The sequence below is a fragment of the Phycomyces blakesleeanus genome (genome assembly GCF_001638985.1).
Source record: "Phycomyces blakesleeanus NRRL 1555(-) unplaced genomic scaffold PHYBLscaffold_23, whole genome shotgun sequence".
NCBI lineage: Eukaryota > Fungi > Mucoromycota > Mucoromycetes > Mucorales > Phycomycetaceae > Phycomyces > Phycomyces blakesleeanus.
The window spans coordinates 806,198-823,577 of NW_017265156.1; the positions used below are offsets into that span (position 1 = coordinate 806,198).

At 37.2% G+C, this 17,380-nt stretch overlaps 4 protein-coding genes across 4 annotated transcripts; 1 reads left to right on the forward strand and 3 right to left on the reverse strand.

Moving 5' to 3' along the window:
• Positions 1 to 3,458: 3,458 nt before the first annotated feature.
• PHYBLDRAFT_172892 (Homeodomain-like DNA binding domain-containing transcription factor) lies at positions 3,459 to 4,643 on the reverse strand (the record flags this gene model as incomplete). Its single annotated transcript, XM_018436887.1, has 2 exons — positions 3,459 to 3,502; positions 4,385 to 4,643. 2 exons carry the CDS (start codon positions 4,641 to 4,643, stop codon positions 3,459 to 3,461), a joined length of 303 nt encoding a protein of 100 aa, XP_018287098.1.
• A 502-nt stretch (positions 4,644 to 5,145) lies between these two features.
• Positions 5,146 to 6,946, reverse strand: PHYBLDRAFT_172893 (hypothetical protein; the record flags this gene model as incomplete). The annotated part of the gene is made up of 5 exons (XM_018436888.1): positions 5,146 to 5,347; positions 5,695 to 5,877; positions 5,940 to 6,110; positions 6,190 to 6,314; positions 6,899 to 6,946. The coding sequence occupies 5 exons, from the start codon at positions 6,944 to 6,946 to the stop codon at positions 5,146 to 5,148; spliced, it is 729 nt and encodes a 242-aa protein (XP_018287099.1).
• Positions 6,947 to 7,614: 668 nt separating this feature from the next.
• On the forward strand, positions 7,615 to 9,583 carry PHYBLDRAFT_78717 (GATA-type zinc finger transcription factor; the record flags this gene model as incomplete). The annotated part of the gene is made up of 2 exons (XM_018443384.1): positions 7,615 to 9,161; positions 9,534 to 9,583. The coding sequence occupies exons 1-2, from the start codon at positions 7,724 to 7,726 to the stop codon at positions 9,581 to 9,583; spliced, it is 1,488 nt and encodes a 495-aa protein (XP_018287100.1). The 5' UTR covers positions 7,615 to 7,723.
• Positions 9,584 to 10,336: 753 nt separating this feature from the next.
• PHYBLDRAFT_67155 (hypothetical protein) lies at positions 10,337 to 10,975 on the reverse strand (the record flags this gene model as incomplete). The annotated part of the gene is made up of 1 exon (XM_018441746.1): positions 10,337 to 10,975. One exon carries the CDS (start codon positions 10,973 to 10,975, stop codon positions 10,337 to 10,339), a length of 639 nt encoding a protein of 212 aa, XP_018287101.1.
• Between the last annotated feature and the right edge of the window lie 6,405 nt (positions 10,976 to 17,380).

A 17,380-nucleotide genomic window follows, 5' to 3' on the forward strand; every position in this document is an offset into this window, starting at 1 on the left:
TTTTTCTTTTTGGCTTTCTTTCTTTCAGGATTTGTCAAGGTTTGCATGACTTTAAGCTGGTTTACTCTCCCCAAAAGAAATCGTTAAGAGCATAAGCTTCAATTGATGAAAGAAAGAAAGAAAAAAAGGTTACGGAAATTTTTGGAAAAAGTACGTTTCCGATTTCCAATAAAGTAATGTCTTATCTAATTATCGTAACAGTCAATCAAAAGAATAAAACACACACCCAAACAAACAAATACCACAAGAGTTTCGTGTGTTTAGGTAAATAGATAAATATTAAATTATCCCCCCTGCCTTTGTATGCGGTTCTTAATACCCGGTAACTTTCTTGTACTCGTCTTTCCAAAACCACAATAAAAGGAAGAACCCTATTTTACTTTGAAATGTTCTTACTGTTGGATAAGATGATAACAATAATATATATACATATATATTTTGAATTCGATGGCTATGTTTTGTTTTAAGATTTATTATATGTGTGTATGTATATCTTGCATGATCTATTTGACGCATCATAGACAAACACATGCATTACATCATAGAGTTACAATGATTGTGCTGTATTTACTGTGGCATATTTTATATATAATATACTTTGATATCTATGCTTTAAACATACTAAATATCAAGAGGGAGAAAAAAAGAGTCAATAATGTATTCTCTCCCTTCCTTAACTAAGAAAGCGATATCGATAGAAAAAGGAGTAATGGGCAGAAGGGGCAGCAAAATAAACTAAAAAGCTCTTTTGGGTTTCGGAACAAAACACAACTTTCAAATGGTCTTTTTCTTTGTTTTATTTTTTTTTCTCTTGCACAATGTTACTTTGTGTACCGGCCAGGTTTTCAAAATGGATTCTATGGGTTCTATTTGATTTTATATGGCTTGGTATAAATTGTTCTAGTAAACATAACTGAATTCTAGATAACAACAACCAATATTCTGTTTTTATCTGTCGTAATATATATATAGACAAAAAGAGCACTGAAATGAAATGAAATAATAATAAAAAAAAGAAAGTCTTTCCATAACCATAGTTTCATTTTCAACACCAATTTCACTGTCAAAAGTCGCACATTATATATATATGTGTGTGTGCCCGTTTTCAAGCTTTCTCTCTCTCTCTCTCTCTCTCTCTCTGAATACACCACTTGGCTCTATCATTATGTCCTTTCCATGCAGGTAGAGACCGAGATTCGTCATACAAAATGAACATTGTTCCCACTGGGTCCAGTATTCCCATTTGACCCGTCCCTTGGATCCCAAAGCTGGTCTATTTTATTTCCCGTATCTTTTTTTGGTATTCCATATGCCTTATTGGGCAGAAGACGATCTAGTTCTTCTCGATTCATTTGGTAATTTATTTATTTACTTATTTAACTTTTGGCACGGTAGACCGATTTATGCCAAGACCACCATTTAGTTCCCATAGTGTCCAAACGAAATCGTGTGTTGCGAAATATACATATATACATATATACATATCGAATGTATTGATATAATATAGTTTCACAGTAGAAAATTACCGTCAGATTTTGATTTTGATTTCTAATCTCGAATAAGCTACATATCAACTTTTTTTTTATGTCACATCTTTCCAAAGACTCAACTGAATAAACTTGAGCTTTATCTTCTTACAGATAAAGCAACTATATTATATATATATATATATTTATAAAGTCTAATATGCAGTACAATTATTACAAGCTTTGATCGTTGCTTTGACTCTATTGTTTGTATTCGCTCCAAGAGTATAAAATAAGCAAGTAAATAAAATGCTTTTTTTTTGCTTTTGAAGAATCGAGCTCTTGAGGTTTTGATCATTGTCTATAGAAACCTTTCTCTCTTTAAAATCGCCTTTTCTTTTATATATAAGCTAAAATGTACTCAATTTGAAGTAGAGGTGATAGGGGGGGTTATTAGATAAGAACTTTAAGATGACCAGTAATCAAAAATATATTAATATATATATATATGTATTTATTGGTTAGTTTTAATTTAAATCATTGGGCGATTGGCTTTGTAGTTCCTGTGAAAGCATTTTTGGGTAGTCAAAATGTTGGATTTCCTAGTGATTTTTTTTGACGAACAGTTGATATGTGGATCATTTTATGGACCTGTCCATAAATGACATTAGACCCAAAGCAAAAGTAGCACGACTCAAAACTTCTTCTTTTTTATTTTATTGGTGTGGGTAATTGAGTCGCAAAGAGAGAAAGGAAAGCCTTTCCTTGTCCTCCTATATCTCATACCCTTTTCCAGACCACTTAATATCAAGCGATTATGTTATCAATTAGTCCTGTCTACTAGTAATACTCAAAAGCAAAAAAAAAAAGAAGTTTCTATGATTGTATATAAGCAGCATAGATAACATAAAAGATATAAACCATTAATTCTTTGTTATTGTTGTGAAATTCCAAAAATAGAAATATGGTTTTATGCACAGACCAATTGTGAGTTGTGAGTTGTTGTGATATATATATATATATATATATATATTTAGGGAACAAATACACACATGCGAATATATAGGTTTACATGTATATGTGTGTTTAATTCTTGTTGCTGTGCACAGTAGTTGGTGCATAAATTTGGGCAGATTAGAAAGAATAAAAAAAGAATAAATCTTTTTTTTTTTAAAGTTTTTTTTTTATATATAAAAAAAATTGATCAGAATTTTTAGTTAAATGAAAGAAGATCAAAGTATAATTTGAATTTTCACTTTTAATTATATATTTTATATTTATATGTACATGATTCAATACGCACAAAATGAAAAACAAAACACTTGATATATAAGGTGTGTGTGGGGTAAATCAAGAATAAATAGAAATTGACAGATTGATTCTCTTGTGATTTTTATTGCTGGTCTGTTGGTGGTGAGTATCGTTATTTGGTTTGGGTTTGGCAGCTGAAAATCATGGTAGGTATATAGTGCAACGTTTTACTTTTATTTATTATTTCTCTCTCTTTTTATATAAAAATCACAAGAATATATATATATAAAAAAATTATGAAAATATAGATTTTGGGGGAGGGTGAAAAGTAGATGGACATGTGAAAAATAAAATCCACATAAAATCAACAACTTTGACTGTGTGTAGGGAAAAGGATGGGGGAGGAAGAGGAAGGGGGGAGTACAAGAAAGAAAGAAAGAAAGAAAGACATAAATAAAAGTATGTGCGGTTATAGTAGGTGATTCAATTCTTTACACTGAATTTTATATAATTGTTCTGGCTTGGTTGGCCTTACTTAATTGGCCTGGTTAGCCTGGTTCGTGAGTTGACTTGTACGACAGGCAGTATAGTCGGGTGTCACGTCACTTAATGTCCTTTTCTGTTGATAATCTCATTCCACCGTGTACCTTTTTTTTTTTCGAGCGTTTATTCAATTCAATAATTATACAGTCACAATCAAAAACGTTTCGACCTCTGAGCCCAAAAAATGCATGAGAGAAATCATGGCATGTATTCAACATGCAACTGCTCCTCAGTAATAAAAGCTAAAGCATTCAAACTTCAAATAAAAGATTATATATATGTTTATTATTGAAATATAGAAAAAATAAAAGATCAATATTTTGTATGACCTCCTTTGGCCTCAATTACAGCCTGGCATCGATGCTGCATGCTTCCGGCCAAAGTTGACGAAAGTTCGAGACCTATCCTTCGCCACTCTCGTTGCATTACAACCTTCAGATCTTCAACATTGTTAATACTGGTCCTCCTCTCGTCACTCATGCGCCTCTCGAGAGCCCACCAGATATGCTCGATGGGGTTGAGATCCGGGCTTTGAGCGGGTCAGTAGTCAAAACCTCGGATCTCATGGCTATCTTTCCACCACCTCGAGTACGACCCAGTATGACAGCTGGCGTTGTCCTCTTGGAACACGAAGCTCCTGGTTTGTTCCCGCGAAAGATTTTGGAACCAAGGGAGGAAGTTCTGAGCCAAAGTGTTCACGTATTGGTCTTGGTTTACGTTACCATCTAGGAACACCAAAGGGCCAAAACCACCGGCCCAGAAACAGCTCCAGATCATCACACTACCCTTCCCCCACTTGGTTCCTTCGATGATATTTTCTTCCTTGAACCTTTCACCGACTTTCCTGATAGCTCTAGCTCCTCCATCATTACGCTCAACTGTGAACCGTGATTCATCTGACCACACTACACCTCTCCACTGGTCATCTGTCCAATTCACATGCTCACGGGCCCATTCCAGCCTTCTTTTCTTGTGGCTTTCGGTTAAAGCTGGCTTGTGAGCTGCGATATATGATCCGAAGCCCAAACGCTTCAGACAACTGATTATTGTCTTTCTGCAGACAAATACCTCCATGTTCTTTAAGGAAGCCCTTAGCCTAGAAAATGAGGCAAAGGGGTCCTTACGAACTATTTGAACAAGGTGTCTTTCTGTCCTCTCGTCAATCTTTCTAGGTCGTCCGGACCCTTTTCTTGGCTCGAGCGATCCTGTCTCGTCCACTCTCTTAATGATGTACTTGACAGTTGACAGACTCATGCCAACCACCAATGAAATCTGGGTCGCCCCGTAATTTGCTAAATGCATGTACATGATGCATCCGTATTTATAGGGATCGGCCTTTTCATATGATCCGTGGGTGTTTTCTGATGAATTTGCGTCTTGCATGTTGGATTTGATTAATAATATTGGGAGAAAACAATGTTTTTATTTTTATTTTTTCGATTTTTTTTAGGCATTTTTTGCGGGGGTCGAAACGTTTTTGATTGTGAGTGTATAGCATTTCATATTATAAAAATAATAGTAACAAAAGAAGAAGCAAAGGGCTATAAAATTACTGTGGTTCCAAGAACCGAAATTACAGCCAGCCAAAATTAATGTTGCAGACTAATGAAGAACGACATCGTCAACCAATCATAATCAACTTTTTCTTAGAAATCATAGATCGCTTAACTCTTCAAAAATGATACCATGTCTCAATCATTTCCTGGCACTTTTTTTTTCTATTAGAAAAATGATATAAAAGCAGATCCATCTTTTCTTCTTGGTCCAATTTTATTTTATTGCTTTTTTGTTACATCTTTAATATTAGTACAATATTTTATTTTATTTTATTTTATTTGGAAGATAGACGTAAAAATGTCATTGATGAAAGTTGGGAGGAGGGGTCCTAAAGCCACGGAATATATTGTTTGAAACGATTGCAACCCATACTGAATACTTGAGAAAGTACGGCCTCTAGTAAAAACCTTCTTGGGCTTACCCAATGTTGACATAACAGCCGAGAATTAAAGACGCTCGAATAAAAGAAGCCAGCGTAAAACGTGATTATGCGCGCCATACTGCCCAGGATAAGGCTTAGGCTTTTCGACCTAAAGATTGAAAAAAGTGTTTGGGTACCTCAGCTGCAGCAAAGCAGTTGAGTATATTTACATTCAAACTGCTCAGAGATGGGTTAAGCAATACAACATATGTCTTGATATTATTCATTATTCTGCGTTTTTTTAAGCAAGTTGGTCGTAAATGCATCTTGAGTGAAGAACATAAACTGGCTGCTAATCAATTTTATTGATATTAATCCTTCGATCACTATTCCTGTTTCTGTTTTCCAAGAGACCGAGTATTTATTGAAGGAATTCAAGGATCTTAAAGTTTCACGTACCACGGCTCATAATTTCATGAGAAGCGAATATAATCTCTCATTTTGAAGAAAGCTTACCTTTCATTCTGTCGAAAGAAACAGTACCTGAAAATATTGAGGAGCAGTACGATTGGATTTGTAACAAAAAGGAAATACAAGCGTGAGTCTCCTGACGAACTTTGTATGTATGTATCTGTGTTTTTGGTCTTCTTGACGAATCTGCATTTGATATCAATACTTGGTAGCGAGTTGGGATTCTTGCTATCATTTACATTTCAGATAAAGCAAGTGTTGCTTCTTTTTTTTTATGATACCCTTCTAACCTCTCCTTTATCTTTACCAATGTTGACATTTTATTTGAAATCGTTCTGGCGATGGGTCCATGCCATACAACACGCAGTTTCTCTTTGATGGAAGATCCTTTCGCGAAAAAAGTTCGCATATCTGAGTTACATTCGTCGTCTACATACTTTATATCTCCGCATATGTATTTTCTTTAAAATTGCTTTACAAAGCACTCTCTAAATGCTCGGTATTTAAAATGCCTCGAAAAGTCTTAAAGATATGCAATACCTTATCTGGAAGTCATAGCCATCCGATCTGAAACTTCTCATATATAATTTCAACAGAATTCTATCTGTAACTTCCAAACAAGGATTCTGAACCCTCCCAAGAGGTACAAGGAACCAATTGTAACACTAAAGGTTTTATACCAAGTATCTATTGGCCTGTAGAAAGGTGTCGCAAGGCGCGAAACTTAACGACGAAAGTTGAAATGTCGGATATTTAAATACTGCCATTTGTTCACAGTGATATGTACGACGTTTTGGTTCTTGGAACAGATCATATTATAAATATATAAAGAAGAATAAAAAAGACAATGAAACTATTCACAAATTGATTGGACAGCAATAGTTTTCAAAGGCAAAGAAAGAAAGAAAGAAATAAAAAAAAATATGTAGATACAAATACATCAGATTCACTAGTGAATTTATTAATATTTTGTATAAGTTGGCATGCATGCATACATACATACATCACATCAAACAATAAGACACATACATAATGTTGGAGACCATTATATAAAGTACCATAAATCGAAAACAAAACAAAAGTTTGAATTGGAATTACAGTTACAATTTTCAAATTGGAAACTATAATTTTGGCTGGCTGTCTGGTGGTGATTAGAGAAAGAGTGCGTGTTGATTGGACCGATAAGGAACCGTAAATAGTTATGAATGAATATTTTTTTTATTATTATTATTAATTCTTTTTGGTGTACACCAGTAAATCTTGCGCCATCCAATAGGTTGTCTGTGAGTGAAACCATGAAGGGATTCAATAAGGAAAGCTCAATTCAGTGACTCACCACTTCTAACATCTATTTTTTTTTTATATTATTACACTTCAATTCCTTCCCTCACCCCCCACACACACATATATAAACATATACCACCACTACTACGATTACTACTAATAATAATACTAGTATCACTAAGATCCCTAGTATCACTACTATCGCTGACATTTATATATATATATATATGTGTGTGTGTGTGTTCTTTAAATATGTACATGTACATACATATACATGTATAGTAATAAAAGTAAGGCAAAGTAAAAAAAAAGTAAGCTTATAATAAGGTTAATCTTAATATTCTTTTAAATAAAAACTCTATTATACTATTGTCATGGCAACTAATTCATCATATATATATAAAAAGACATATAAAATACTAATAGAAGAAGAACACATCAATATTTATATAGAAATTTATATATATATATATATATATGAAGCGTGAATTTAAAATTAGTGTGCCAAAAATCTGAATAGCCAACCTTATTTTTATATATTATTATATATAAAAAAAATTAAAAAAAAAAAAGAAAAGTTGTCAACCCCAATAAACAAGACCTTTTTACACACCTCTCTTTCTCTTTCTCTTTCTCTTTCTCTTTCTCTTTCTCTTTTGTTTTTCTTTATAACCCACTTCCTGCTCTTTTGCTTGGTTGCTTGGTTGCATTTTATTTTATTTTACTTTTTATTTTATATTGTTATTTTCTATTGATTTATTTTATATTTTATATTTTATATTTTTGGCCAATGAACGATACTGAGGATTATCTTTTGATGCCTTCGACGGATCTCTACTTTGAAAAGGATCCTCTGCTGGCAAACTTGTTCCATGATCCATTGCCCTCGCCAACATCAGAGTCCAATTTCCCCTCACCCCAGAGTGCCACTGATGATTCCTCAATCCAAAGTCCCCTAGAGCAGTCCCCAGATGGCTTCTTTCTCCAGAATCTACCCGTAGCTGTCCTTGAATCTCTCTCTCTCCTCTACCAACAACAGCACCAGCACCAGCAGCAACAACAACAACAACAACAACAGCAGCAGCAAGAAACTCAGGCACATGAAACCAACACTCATCATCTTAATCAAATCTCATTGGATTCTGCTATCGAAGACTTTGAACAATTTGTCAGATTTGAAGAAGATGGCAGCAATGCTCAGCAACAACATAATATGAATTTGAATTTGAATTTGAATTTGAATCATATTATCCAGGAAACCGAAACACTTCTCTCACAACATCAACAAGAAAAGGAGGCCAAGGAGGCCAAGGAAGCCCAGGAAGAAAAGGAATATCTTGCCTCATTTTCTGCCTTGACTTTGCCCGCTCAGCAGGTACCTCTTGCCAAAAAGAACAAGTCTAGCCGCCCACCACGCCAGCTCGAGTGTTTCAATTGTCATGTCACCAAGACCCCCCTGTGGCGCCGTACTCCTGATCGAGCACATTCGTTGTGCAATGCGTGTGGATTATACTACAAGCAATACAGTACCCACCGTCCTCTCCACATCCGCCAAAAGCAGCCTACACCAGCATCACCCTCAAAGTCGTCTCTGCCGACACCCCCAACCTCAGCTGCCGATCTGACCCGCCCTCTCCAGCCTGCCCCTCTCCATCCCTCTCAGCAACACTCGCACTGTGTCAGTTGCTTGCAGAAATCCAGCCCTGTCTGGCGCAAGAACGAACGTGGTGAACCAGTCTGCAACACCTGTGGACTCTATCCAAAGCTCTCACCAGCAGTATCTGGCATATCTTCGCCTCTCTCTCAATCTCTATCAACATTGACATCCACACAGCGCGACCGTCCTCTGGCCATTCGTAAGGACTCGCTCAAGAGAGAGCGTGATTGGGAATCTACAGCTGATCAAGACAATCAGGAAGGAGGGTCTGAAGAGTCATCAGAGAAAGAGACAGCAGAGACAGAGACAGAGGCAGAGACAGAGGCAGAAAAGAAGAAGAATAAGAAGAAGAAGACTGATGAAAAGTTATCAACCAATGTTGAGATCCAGAACACTCCTTCTATTGGTACTCCTTTGGCTACACCTGTCTTGGCGTGTTTCCAGTCTTCTAGTTCGATTGCCTTGCCTTCTCCTCCAATTCAATCCAACAAGGAGTGGTCCGAGTTTGATGACTCGAGATTCAAGGGACTCTTGAGCAGAATGAATCCTCAACAGATGCATGGGTTCTTGGGTATGTTGGAGAGAAGATGCCAGATCCTCCGCTCTCTTCTTTACTCGGATGTCAACCACAATTAACTGAAGATTGAAGAGCTTTCTTTATATTTTATATTTTTCTTTTTTCTTTTATGTATTTATCTTCTTCTGTCTGATATATTTTTCTTCGGCCTTTTTTATTTTTATTTTTTATTTTTATTTTTATTTTTATTTTTCTTTTATCTTGTTAAGAAAGATAGCAACAAAAAAAGAAAATCAAAAGTAATATAAGAATAATAGTAGAAATAATAGCCCTGTATATGTTCAACACATACCATACATCATCATTTTCTTCTTCTTATTTTTATTCTTTTTTTTATTTTTTTTATTTTCTTAAAAAAAAAAAAAGGGGGAATTTATTTAAGAGGAAAATTTTTTTTGACTAATCCCTATAACTAAAAAATCCAATTTTTTATTTTATTTTATATATTTCATTTTTTTTTTCTTCTTCTCTATATATACCGTTCAACACATCACATACAAAACAACAACATAATTTCTTTTCTTTTTTTTTTTTATAATAAAAATATATACACATCTTTTTTGTGTCTATCTTATTTATATATATATATATATATAAAAAACACTACTTTATTTTGGCTCATATTTCTATCTCTCTCACTCTTTTTTTTTTTTGCTGGTATTTAAATATTATCCAAAAAAGGAAATTATTGTACAATTCAGTCAAACCACCAAAAAAATATATATAGCACACAAATGAATCTACGTTATCTACAATAATTTTTTTTTAAAATTATTCTTTGTCCTCTATTCGGACATTATATATTCAAAGTGGCGATTTAAATATAATCAGAAATTATAGACAAGAAAAAAAATATATATATGTGCATCTTTGTATTTACCTGTGCTACACATGCACAAGCAAATATATTCATATTTTTATATTATAGCCTTTAAATTTTAGCCCTAATTTATCTAATTATTATTGTATAAATTGCTTTTCAACCATAAAGTAATCTTGAGTACTTTATTTTATTTTATTTTAATATCTACCATATACATTCAACTCTATTTCATGTAGTAAAGTATAATGCAAGTTAATGTAATGCAACGCAGTGCAGTGCAATGTAGTGTTTAGTGTTGTTCAATTGTAATAAAGCATATTGTATCAAATACATAGAATATTTTTTTTTATAGCTGTGGGCGGCGGATAATTAACTGCAAATCAATGCCAAATAGATCTTTGCATTGCATTCTATAGCGTTCAAAGTGGGTTCTAACTTTCTGTTCTTCTCTGGTCTGGGCAGCAAACGTCGTCACCACGCATCCTCGCCGACTGTCCACATACGCAACCTCTAGCATTGTCAAAATATCTTGTTCTGACCTTGGTAACGATCCTGGATAATCAAGAATCCTAGCCAGTCTGTCCTCACCAATAGTCGATCCACAACTCCACAGTTCATCCACAATTCTATTCTTATCTTTATTTTCATGGCATTCAACAAGATCCACAATCAATCCACCTGTCAAATTCATCTCCTCACTTTCCAGGCAACCCAATACTCTGGTCCGCAGACCCAATTCGTCTGCCAAGGGGTCGATAACCTTTTGTCTGTAAAGTCCGTTCATTCGCTCTGGGCAGCTAAACTGAACCAGCACACATGGCTTCAGTCCAGCAACCACAAACCCTATTTCTCCATACAGCAAGCAATCTTCAAGCGTCTGGCTGCCGTTGTCTGTGATCATCTTTCTGTCTTGTGGCGACATACCATTAAAGAACTCCACCTCAGCTACTGCATATCGAGCCAACCCTTCCCTGACACTATACATCTTTACAATTATGTTTCTAGGACTCGAAAAATCCAAATAGTAATAGCAATAATGAAAAAAATAAAATAATAAGATGAAGAAAAATTAAAGAAATATATATATATATGATTTTTTTTTTAAAAAAAAACCTGAATGACTGCTTTTTTTTTGGGAGAGGCATTTTATATCATGATTTATAGACTAAATTTGTAACAATATTAAGCAGCAAACGATGTAAACATTTGCTCTTTTTGCTTTCACCTTTTTTTGTTCATAGCATGCATATACTTATCACTTTGAAACAATATTAGGCATCTTAATGTAATGTAATTTAAGAAAAGAAAAGAATGTCTCTATCTCTAGCTATCAAGTTATTCAAGGCAGAAACAATAGTGGTAATGCAAATACAATGAATATATTAATATTTTATGCAGACTAGGTAAAGAAGTATCTTGCGCTATATACTAAACATTACATATATCCAAAGGCTAATATCAAATAACTTTTTTTTGCTAGAAGCAAAACAAAACAAAAAAGTTTCTAATCTTATTAGTCTTATTGTATCATTGCTATCTCTTTTAGTTTCAATATAGTGCAATAGGGGGGTTTCACCAGTAATTCAATTTTTATTTCTCAAGTGTGGCTTTTATGTCTCTACCTATATATATATTATTAGACTGTTACTTCTTTCTTTCTGTCATTTTTTTTTAGACATTGCAAAAAAAAAGAAAGCCAATTGACAATCACAAATGGCAAAAGAAACTAGTAAGATAATATATACAAAAAAATAAATAAATTCAAAGCAATGTGATTCTAACAAGCATTTCTATTTGTCAAGAAAACAAAACCAAGGAGATTCCTTCTCAGGAAAAACCCAAAAAACCCATTGTGTCCGACATTGATGACATCTTTTCAGGCAAAACAACAAAGATTGAAAAGGTAGCCGTCGACCCTACACCTGTCAGCAAGAATGCCAAGAAAAAGGCAAAGAAACAGGCTATAGTTGCCGCCGAAACTAAAAAGGAATCGACCAAAACCAAAAAGGCCAAGAAAGACAAAAAAGAAGTAGAAGGAGAAGAGGAAGAAGACAATGATGAGGAAGAAGAGGAAGAGGAAGAGGAAGAGGAAGAGGAAGAAGTCAAGGAATTGACTGAAACAGAAATGCGCAAGGTCGAGGAAGTAGTGTTTGCCGAATTGACAGCTGCCAAAAACCTCAAGAAAAGACAAGCTCCCCCTCCCCCTCCCTCTAAAGACGGGGAAGAAGATAGATTTGGTGATTCTCGGGGAAAGAAAGCGAGTAAGTATATTGTAGTATATATATATTAAAATCAACTAATTAACTAATGTTTGATCATTGTAGAGCGAACTACAGATGATGGTTATCCATTGTATGATGTCAACGACAAGGATCTTCGGATAGGTTTGGGCCAAGGTAATTTGTTGCTATGATAATTCTATAAAAAAATAAGATATTGGATTTAGGCTAATATATTTGATTGTTAGATACACCTGAATGCCCATTCGATTGCTCATGCTGTAAGTTGTTAAATATATATATATATGATACCGGGGCCTTTTACTAATCATATCTACCTTTGGGATGTTTTCTCTATAGGTTATTAAACACATAATCCCAAGGCTTACATGATTGTATCTATATTCTATACACACTCTTTATATACATAGACACATACATACACACTCATACACATATACACATATACATATACATTTACATTATTCATACAACATCTCTCGAATTGAATTGAATTGAATTGAATTAATATCAAACTATATACAAGAGAAAGATAAAGAGTAAAAGAAAGAACAAGCCTTTTTCTTTAAAAAAAGATTCCTTTATTTTATTTTTTGTTCTCTTATATTATATATTATATATGTATTGTACAAATCATCCTTCTTAATTAATTTGAAGGAAGTCAAAATGACTTTCTTTCTTTCCTCTTCTTTTACCAAGATTCCCAGCGAGTGTATGAGTTTGATACTTCCATTCGTCTTCTTACAAATGCAGGAATTGAATGCGAAAGCCACATTTGACGGATCTGCTCATATCTCTTCTCATTGAGATATTGTGGAGTACCGCGTCTACGAATTAATGCATAACAACCATACCCAGATTAGCAAACATTTACCATCGCTGTTTTTGTATCAAGCAAATATATCTTACCGAAGGAATAGATCAGCTTCACCATGAGAATCAAGATATGGTGTGCTCATTACTGTACCACCATTGTCATGAAGTAAAAGAATAAAACACTCTTTTACAACCATAAAAATACCAATTTCACCGCTACAACTACAAATATCCAAACAAAAAAATCAATAAATTAATAACCAAAGTATTTTACTTTTCTACTTTCTTTTCTTTATCTTGTACCTTCTCATGTGTGTGTTACATTCGCCATAGTCTCCTTCGGTACAGCATATCCTGCGTGCACAGACAAAGGTACCACACACCAAGCAAAGAGCTGGATATTCGGGAAGACTCTTGCATTTGCGACACACTCTTCTCAGACTCTCTTCAAATAGCTTATCTATCCGGTAAGGAAGGGAAACCATCGAGAATTTGATCGGTAAATTGAGCGAGAGGCTGACAAGTTGCGAGTACACAGGTGTCTGGGACGTCAAGATCGGGTCAGCCACTCCAACAGAGTACACGCTGTATGCCTCACACCAGCTCTTGACAATATTCTCTTCAAATGACTTAAGCGCCAAGACTTCCTTTAGTTGAGGTAGACGCAAGATCTTGAGCAGGCGGTTGTACTCGTCAGCAGAACTGGTGCCTGATTCGCCTTCTGTCTTGTCTTTTGCTTCCTCATCATCTTCATCGTCTGTGGTGTTTTGAAGAATAAATCCAAAATGAACCACCATCAGCAACAGAGTCTTGCGTAGGAACGGCAGAGTGAATGTGTGTAGTAAGGCCAGATATGTCTTTGGCGAGATCTGGGAAAAGAACTTTTGTACAAACGTTTCCGGTACACCCAACAGCTCCATTAGGCCATTGGCAAATCTATGCGCAACATCAATCTCGTTGTCTGATGACAATAGTGACGAGCTAGAGGATTCAGTCGATGATGATGATGATGATTCCTGTTGCTTCAGTAACGCCTGGACACGAGGGTTCTCAAGTTCGTCACTTCCGGTCAAATCTTGCATCAACGCAATCGTAATCTTGGTCAACTCGGCAAGGAACAACAGGCGAACCAGATGATGGGGTTCGATTTCAGTACCATGGGTCGTGAATCCAAGTCTAGTGAGTACCGTAAAAGTGTCTTCACACAACAAAGGCAGATGTGCGGTCGTGTCCTTGGCACCGGTCAAATTCTGCAAGTCTTGAAGACCCAGGTATTTCATCGATCGCTTTTCTTTCTTGTCTTCACGCGAGTCCATGATACGTGGCAGGAGATCGGTAGTCTTTGCAAGAAGTCTAAGAACCGAGTGTGAATGGCTTGAGATCCCATCCAAAAACGTCCCGGTGTGCTCGATAGTCAGATCCTTGGAACGCGACCGGTCTACTCCGCGTTGTTGGATCTCAATGGCCGAGATTGTGTAAGCATACATGTTGTAGAGTAAGCCATTTGGTGTCTTGATTGATGGTGTGTGCAGACGTGGTGAGGAAGCAGAAGATGGGGAGGCAGAGGGAGAAAGGGAGGGGGATTCGTTTGGAGACGGTGCTGAGACTTGGGGCACACCAGCTATCATAGTAGCAACTGCTCCTGGTTGATTAGGTAGCTGGAATTGCATCAGCATTTGGATAGGATTGTTTACCCCAGGGCTCTGTAGTTGGGCTGTGGTCAAGTGTCGCTTCTTTTCGTTTCTTCCGTCAGTATTACGGATCGTTCTCATGAGCTGGGAATAAAGTGGCTTGAGGCTGTCTACATCAGTGATGGTCATGCTACTGTCTTGATTCACAAACACATCCTCTCGTTCATCATTCACAAATGCGCCTGGAATTTGTGCAGTCATGTCAGGGTCGGTTGCTCTCTTGAACTCTTCAAGAGTCTCTTCCAAGGTCTGGACAACGCCCTCGCCATATCCCGTTCGTGGAGATATTACACCCGGGAAGATCTCTTTTTTACCCTTCCAGGCAATTGGCAGAAGTGTGTTGCCAAGGGCCTTGCAGAGTGGGCACAGGAACTGTTTTTTGACAAGTGTTCCAGGCAAAAGGTTTACCAGAAAGTTCTGGGCTTCGTTGTCAACCGTGCTCTGGTAATTACCAAAACACTCCGCGTGCATCAGATGTCCACACGTCGACATGTGCAGGCCAGGTACTTGGGCGTCAGAAGGGAAGCCACGAAGGCTCGATTTTCCTTGGGTAGTAGAGCTGTCCGCAGCACTGGAACTCGGTTCTGTGTGCGACGTGGCATTGTCTTGACTGGCCTCCAGTACATCAATTAGGACCTCGACGTTCTTCAATGGAGTCTGGCGCATAATACGCGATTTCTGAACAAGGCCGAGCATGCCGTACAGACGAGAGCGGTCAAGTTCTTCTTGGCAGACAATACAAGTTCCGGATGGGAAGTGGGAGATGCGTTCAATCTCAACCTCGCCATGAATGTTCTCAGTGGCCTGCATCATCGACGTATCTTCTTCATAGTTCTTTTCGTCTTCGCTTTCACCTGCCTCATCGTCATACAGTGCACTGTTCTCTTGCATAAACTTTGACTGTGCCTGAGCAAATTGGTTCATGATTGCTTCCTGACGAGCCTTGGCTGCCGCCTTTTTACGTTCGTATTCTGACTTTCCATCCTCAGCCCCTGATTGGGCCTCGAGAGATGCAGCAAACTTACTCGTTCCCTTCCACTCTCTGATCATCTCTTTGGTGTCTTTGTCAGGAGTTTCGGCTTCAATTCGATCGACAATAAACAGGCATCGCTTGTGAATGTGATTGAGATCGGGGTCATCTAAACACTTCAACAAGACCTTGAGAAGGGTGGCATGTTCACGTTCGATATCACTAGTCTGAATAGGATATTTGTCCTTGATTGCGTTCTCGACAAATCCTCTGGCCATAGGCTGCTCTGCGGGATACTTGCCCTTTTCATGCAAGCTTTTTTGTTCAGAGTACAGACTATTTTCGTCAACCAGGGCTGTCATGGCCAGATAGAGTGCTCCATCGAGAATGTTTTCGCTCTTTGGTTGGTCGCTCATCTTAGTATTCCACAGCGAATACAGGACAATCTGACAGAGTACACGAGAGTGAAGGAAGTCTCCAAGGTGTTTGAATGGCCCAGAATTGATCTTTTTGATCTTGGGCATCACGACAACCTCTTCTTTACCGTCTACTTTTGCCGCCGGAGCTCCCTTTCTGATCTGCTTCTTGATGATCTCGATCGCCTCTTCGCGGTGGTTGCGAGTATAGTGCCAGTAGTAAGGGTTAATCTCAGAACAGAACTCTTCCTTGAGTTCAAACAATCCATGGTCATTGAGACCATCGGGGGCCTTGTAGTTGGCAAGTATTCCAAGCTGAACATCGAATGCTTCGTCTTCGCTCAGGCTGTCAGGCATGAGGCGGATCAATTCAGAGTGAGCCATGCTAGAGATACCCAGGTGTTGAATAATGGCATAGCGAATCTTTTCTTCAGATGTCTCGCCAGATGCATAGCCGCGTTCGGTGGCGCAGATGATGAGCAGATTGATGAACTCTTCGACAATGTAGTTCACATTGGAAGTGTCATATTCCGAGATGTGTTTTTTAGGTCTACCACGGAACCAGTTCATGATATCGAAACGGTCCAACATAGTAATAAGCAGCTGGTTAGGATCAGTGACAACAAATCCAACCTGGAGTAAGTAAATATCCTTGTCGTAAGTGTTTTCTCTAACGCTGATGTCCCGATATGTGCGTGCCTAAACCGTTGTAATCAATAAGTTTTTCTGTATTTTTCCTTTCTTCATTCTTTAATTTATTCATTCTATTGTCTATGCTTATATGTGCCTATAGTTGTATAGTTAATCTTAACAACAATTTTATTACCAAGTCCCGGACACTGAATCCATTTCTGACCCACACGCCACAGTTAATCTGAGCCAATACGACCATCGTTCGGAGCGGGTAGTCGAGAATTGCCAGTAAGGTGTCATGAGGAGAATCCTTAAAAGTGCTTCTGATCATCTGCTTAAAGCCGCCTTTCCATCCTGCCCGGCTGAGCAAATCATCCTGGAAAAGGAAAATGTGTTCCAAGAGCTCAGAAAGTAACCAGTGATAGGGATGGTGGAAAGAAACCGGCTCTTTGAGAACATTGTAATCAACAATCTCGTATGGGCCAGCATGTGGTGTATCGATAGTGTGATATTTTTGGTTTTTGATTCCTTTTATCAACATACGCTCATGCTTTTCTCTATCTTCTTCGAGCTCTGAAGCCAGACGAGGAGACCAGTCTGCCAGAGCCTTGAGAACTCTGTAGA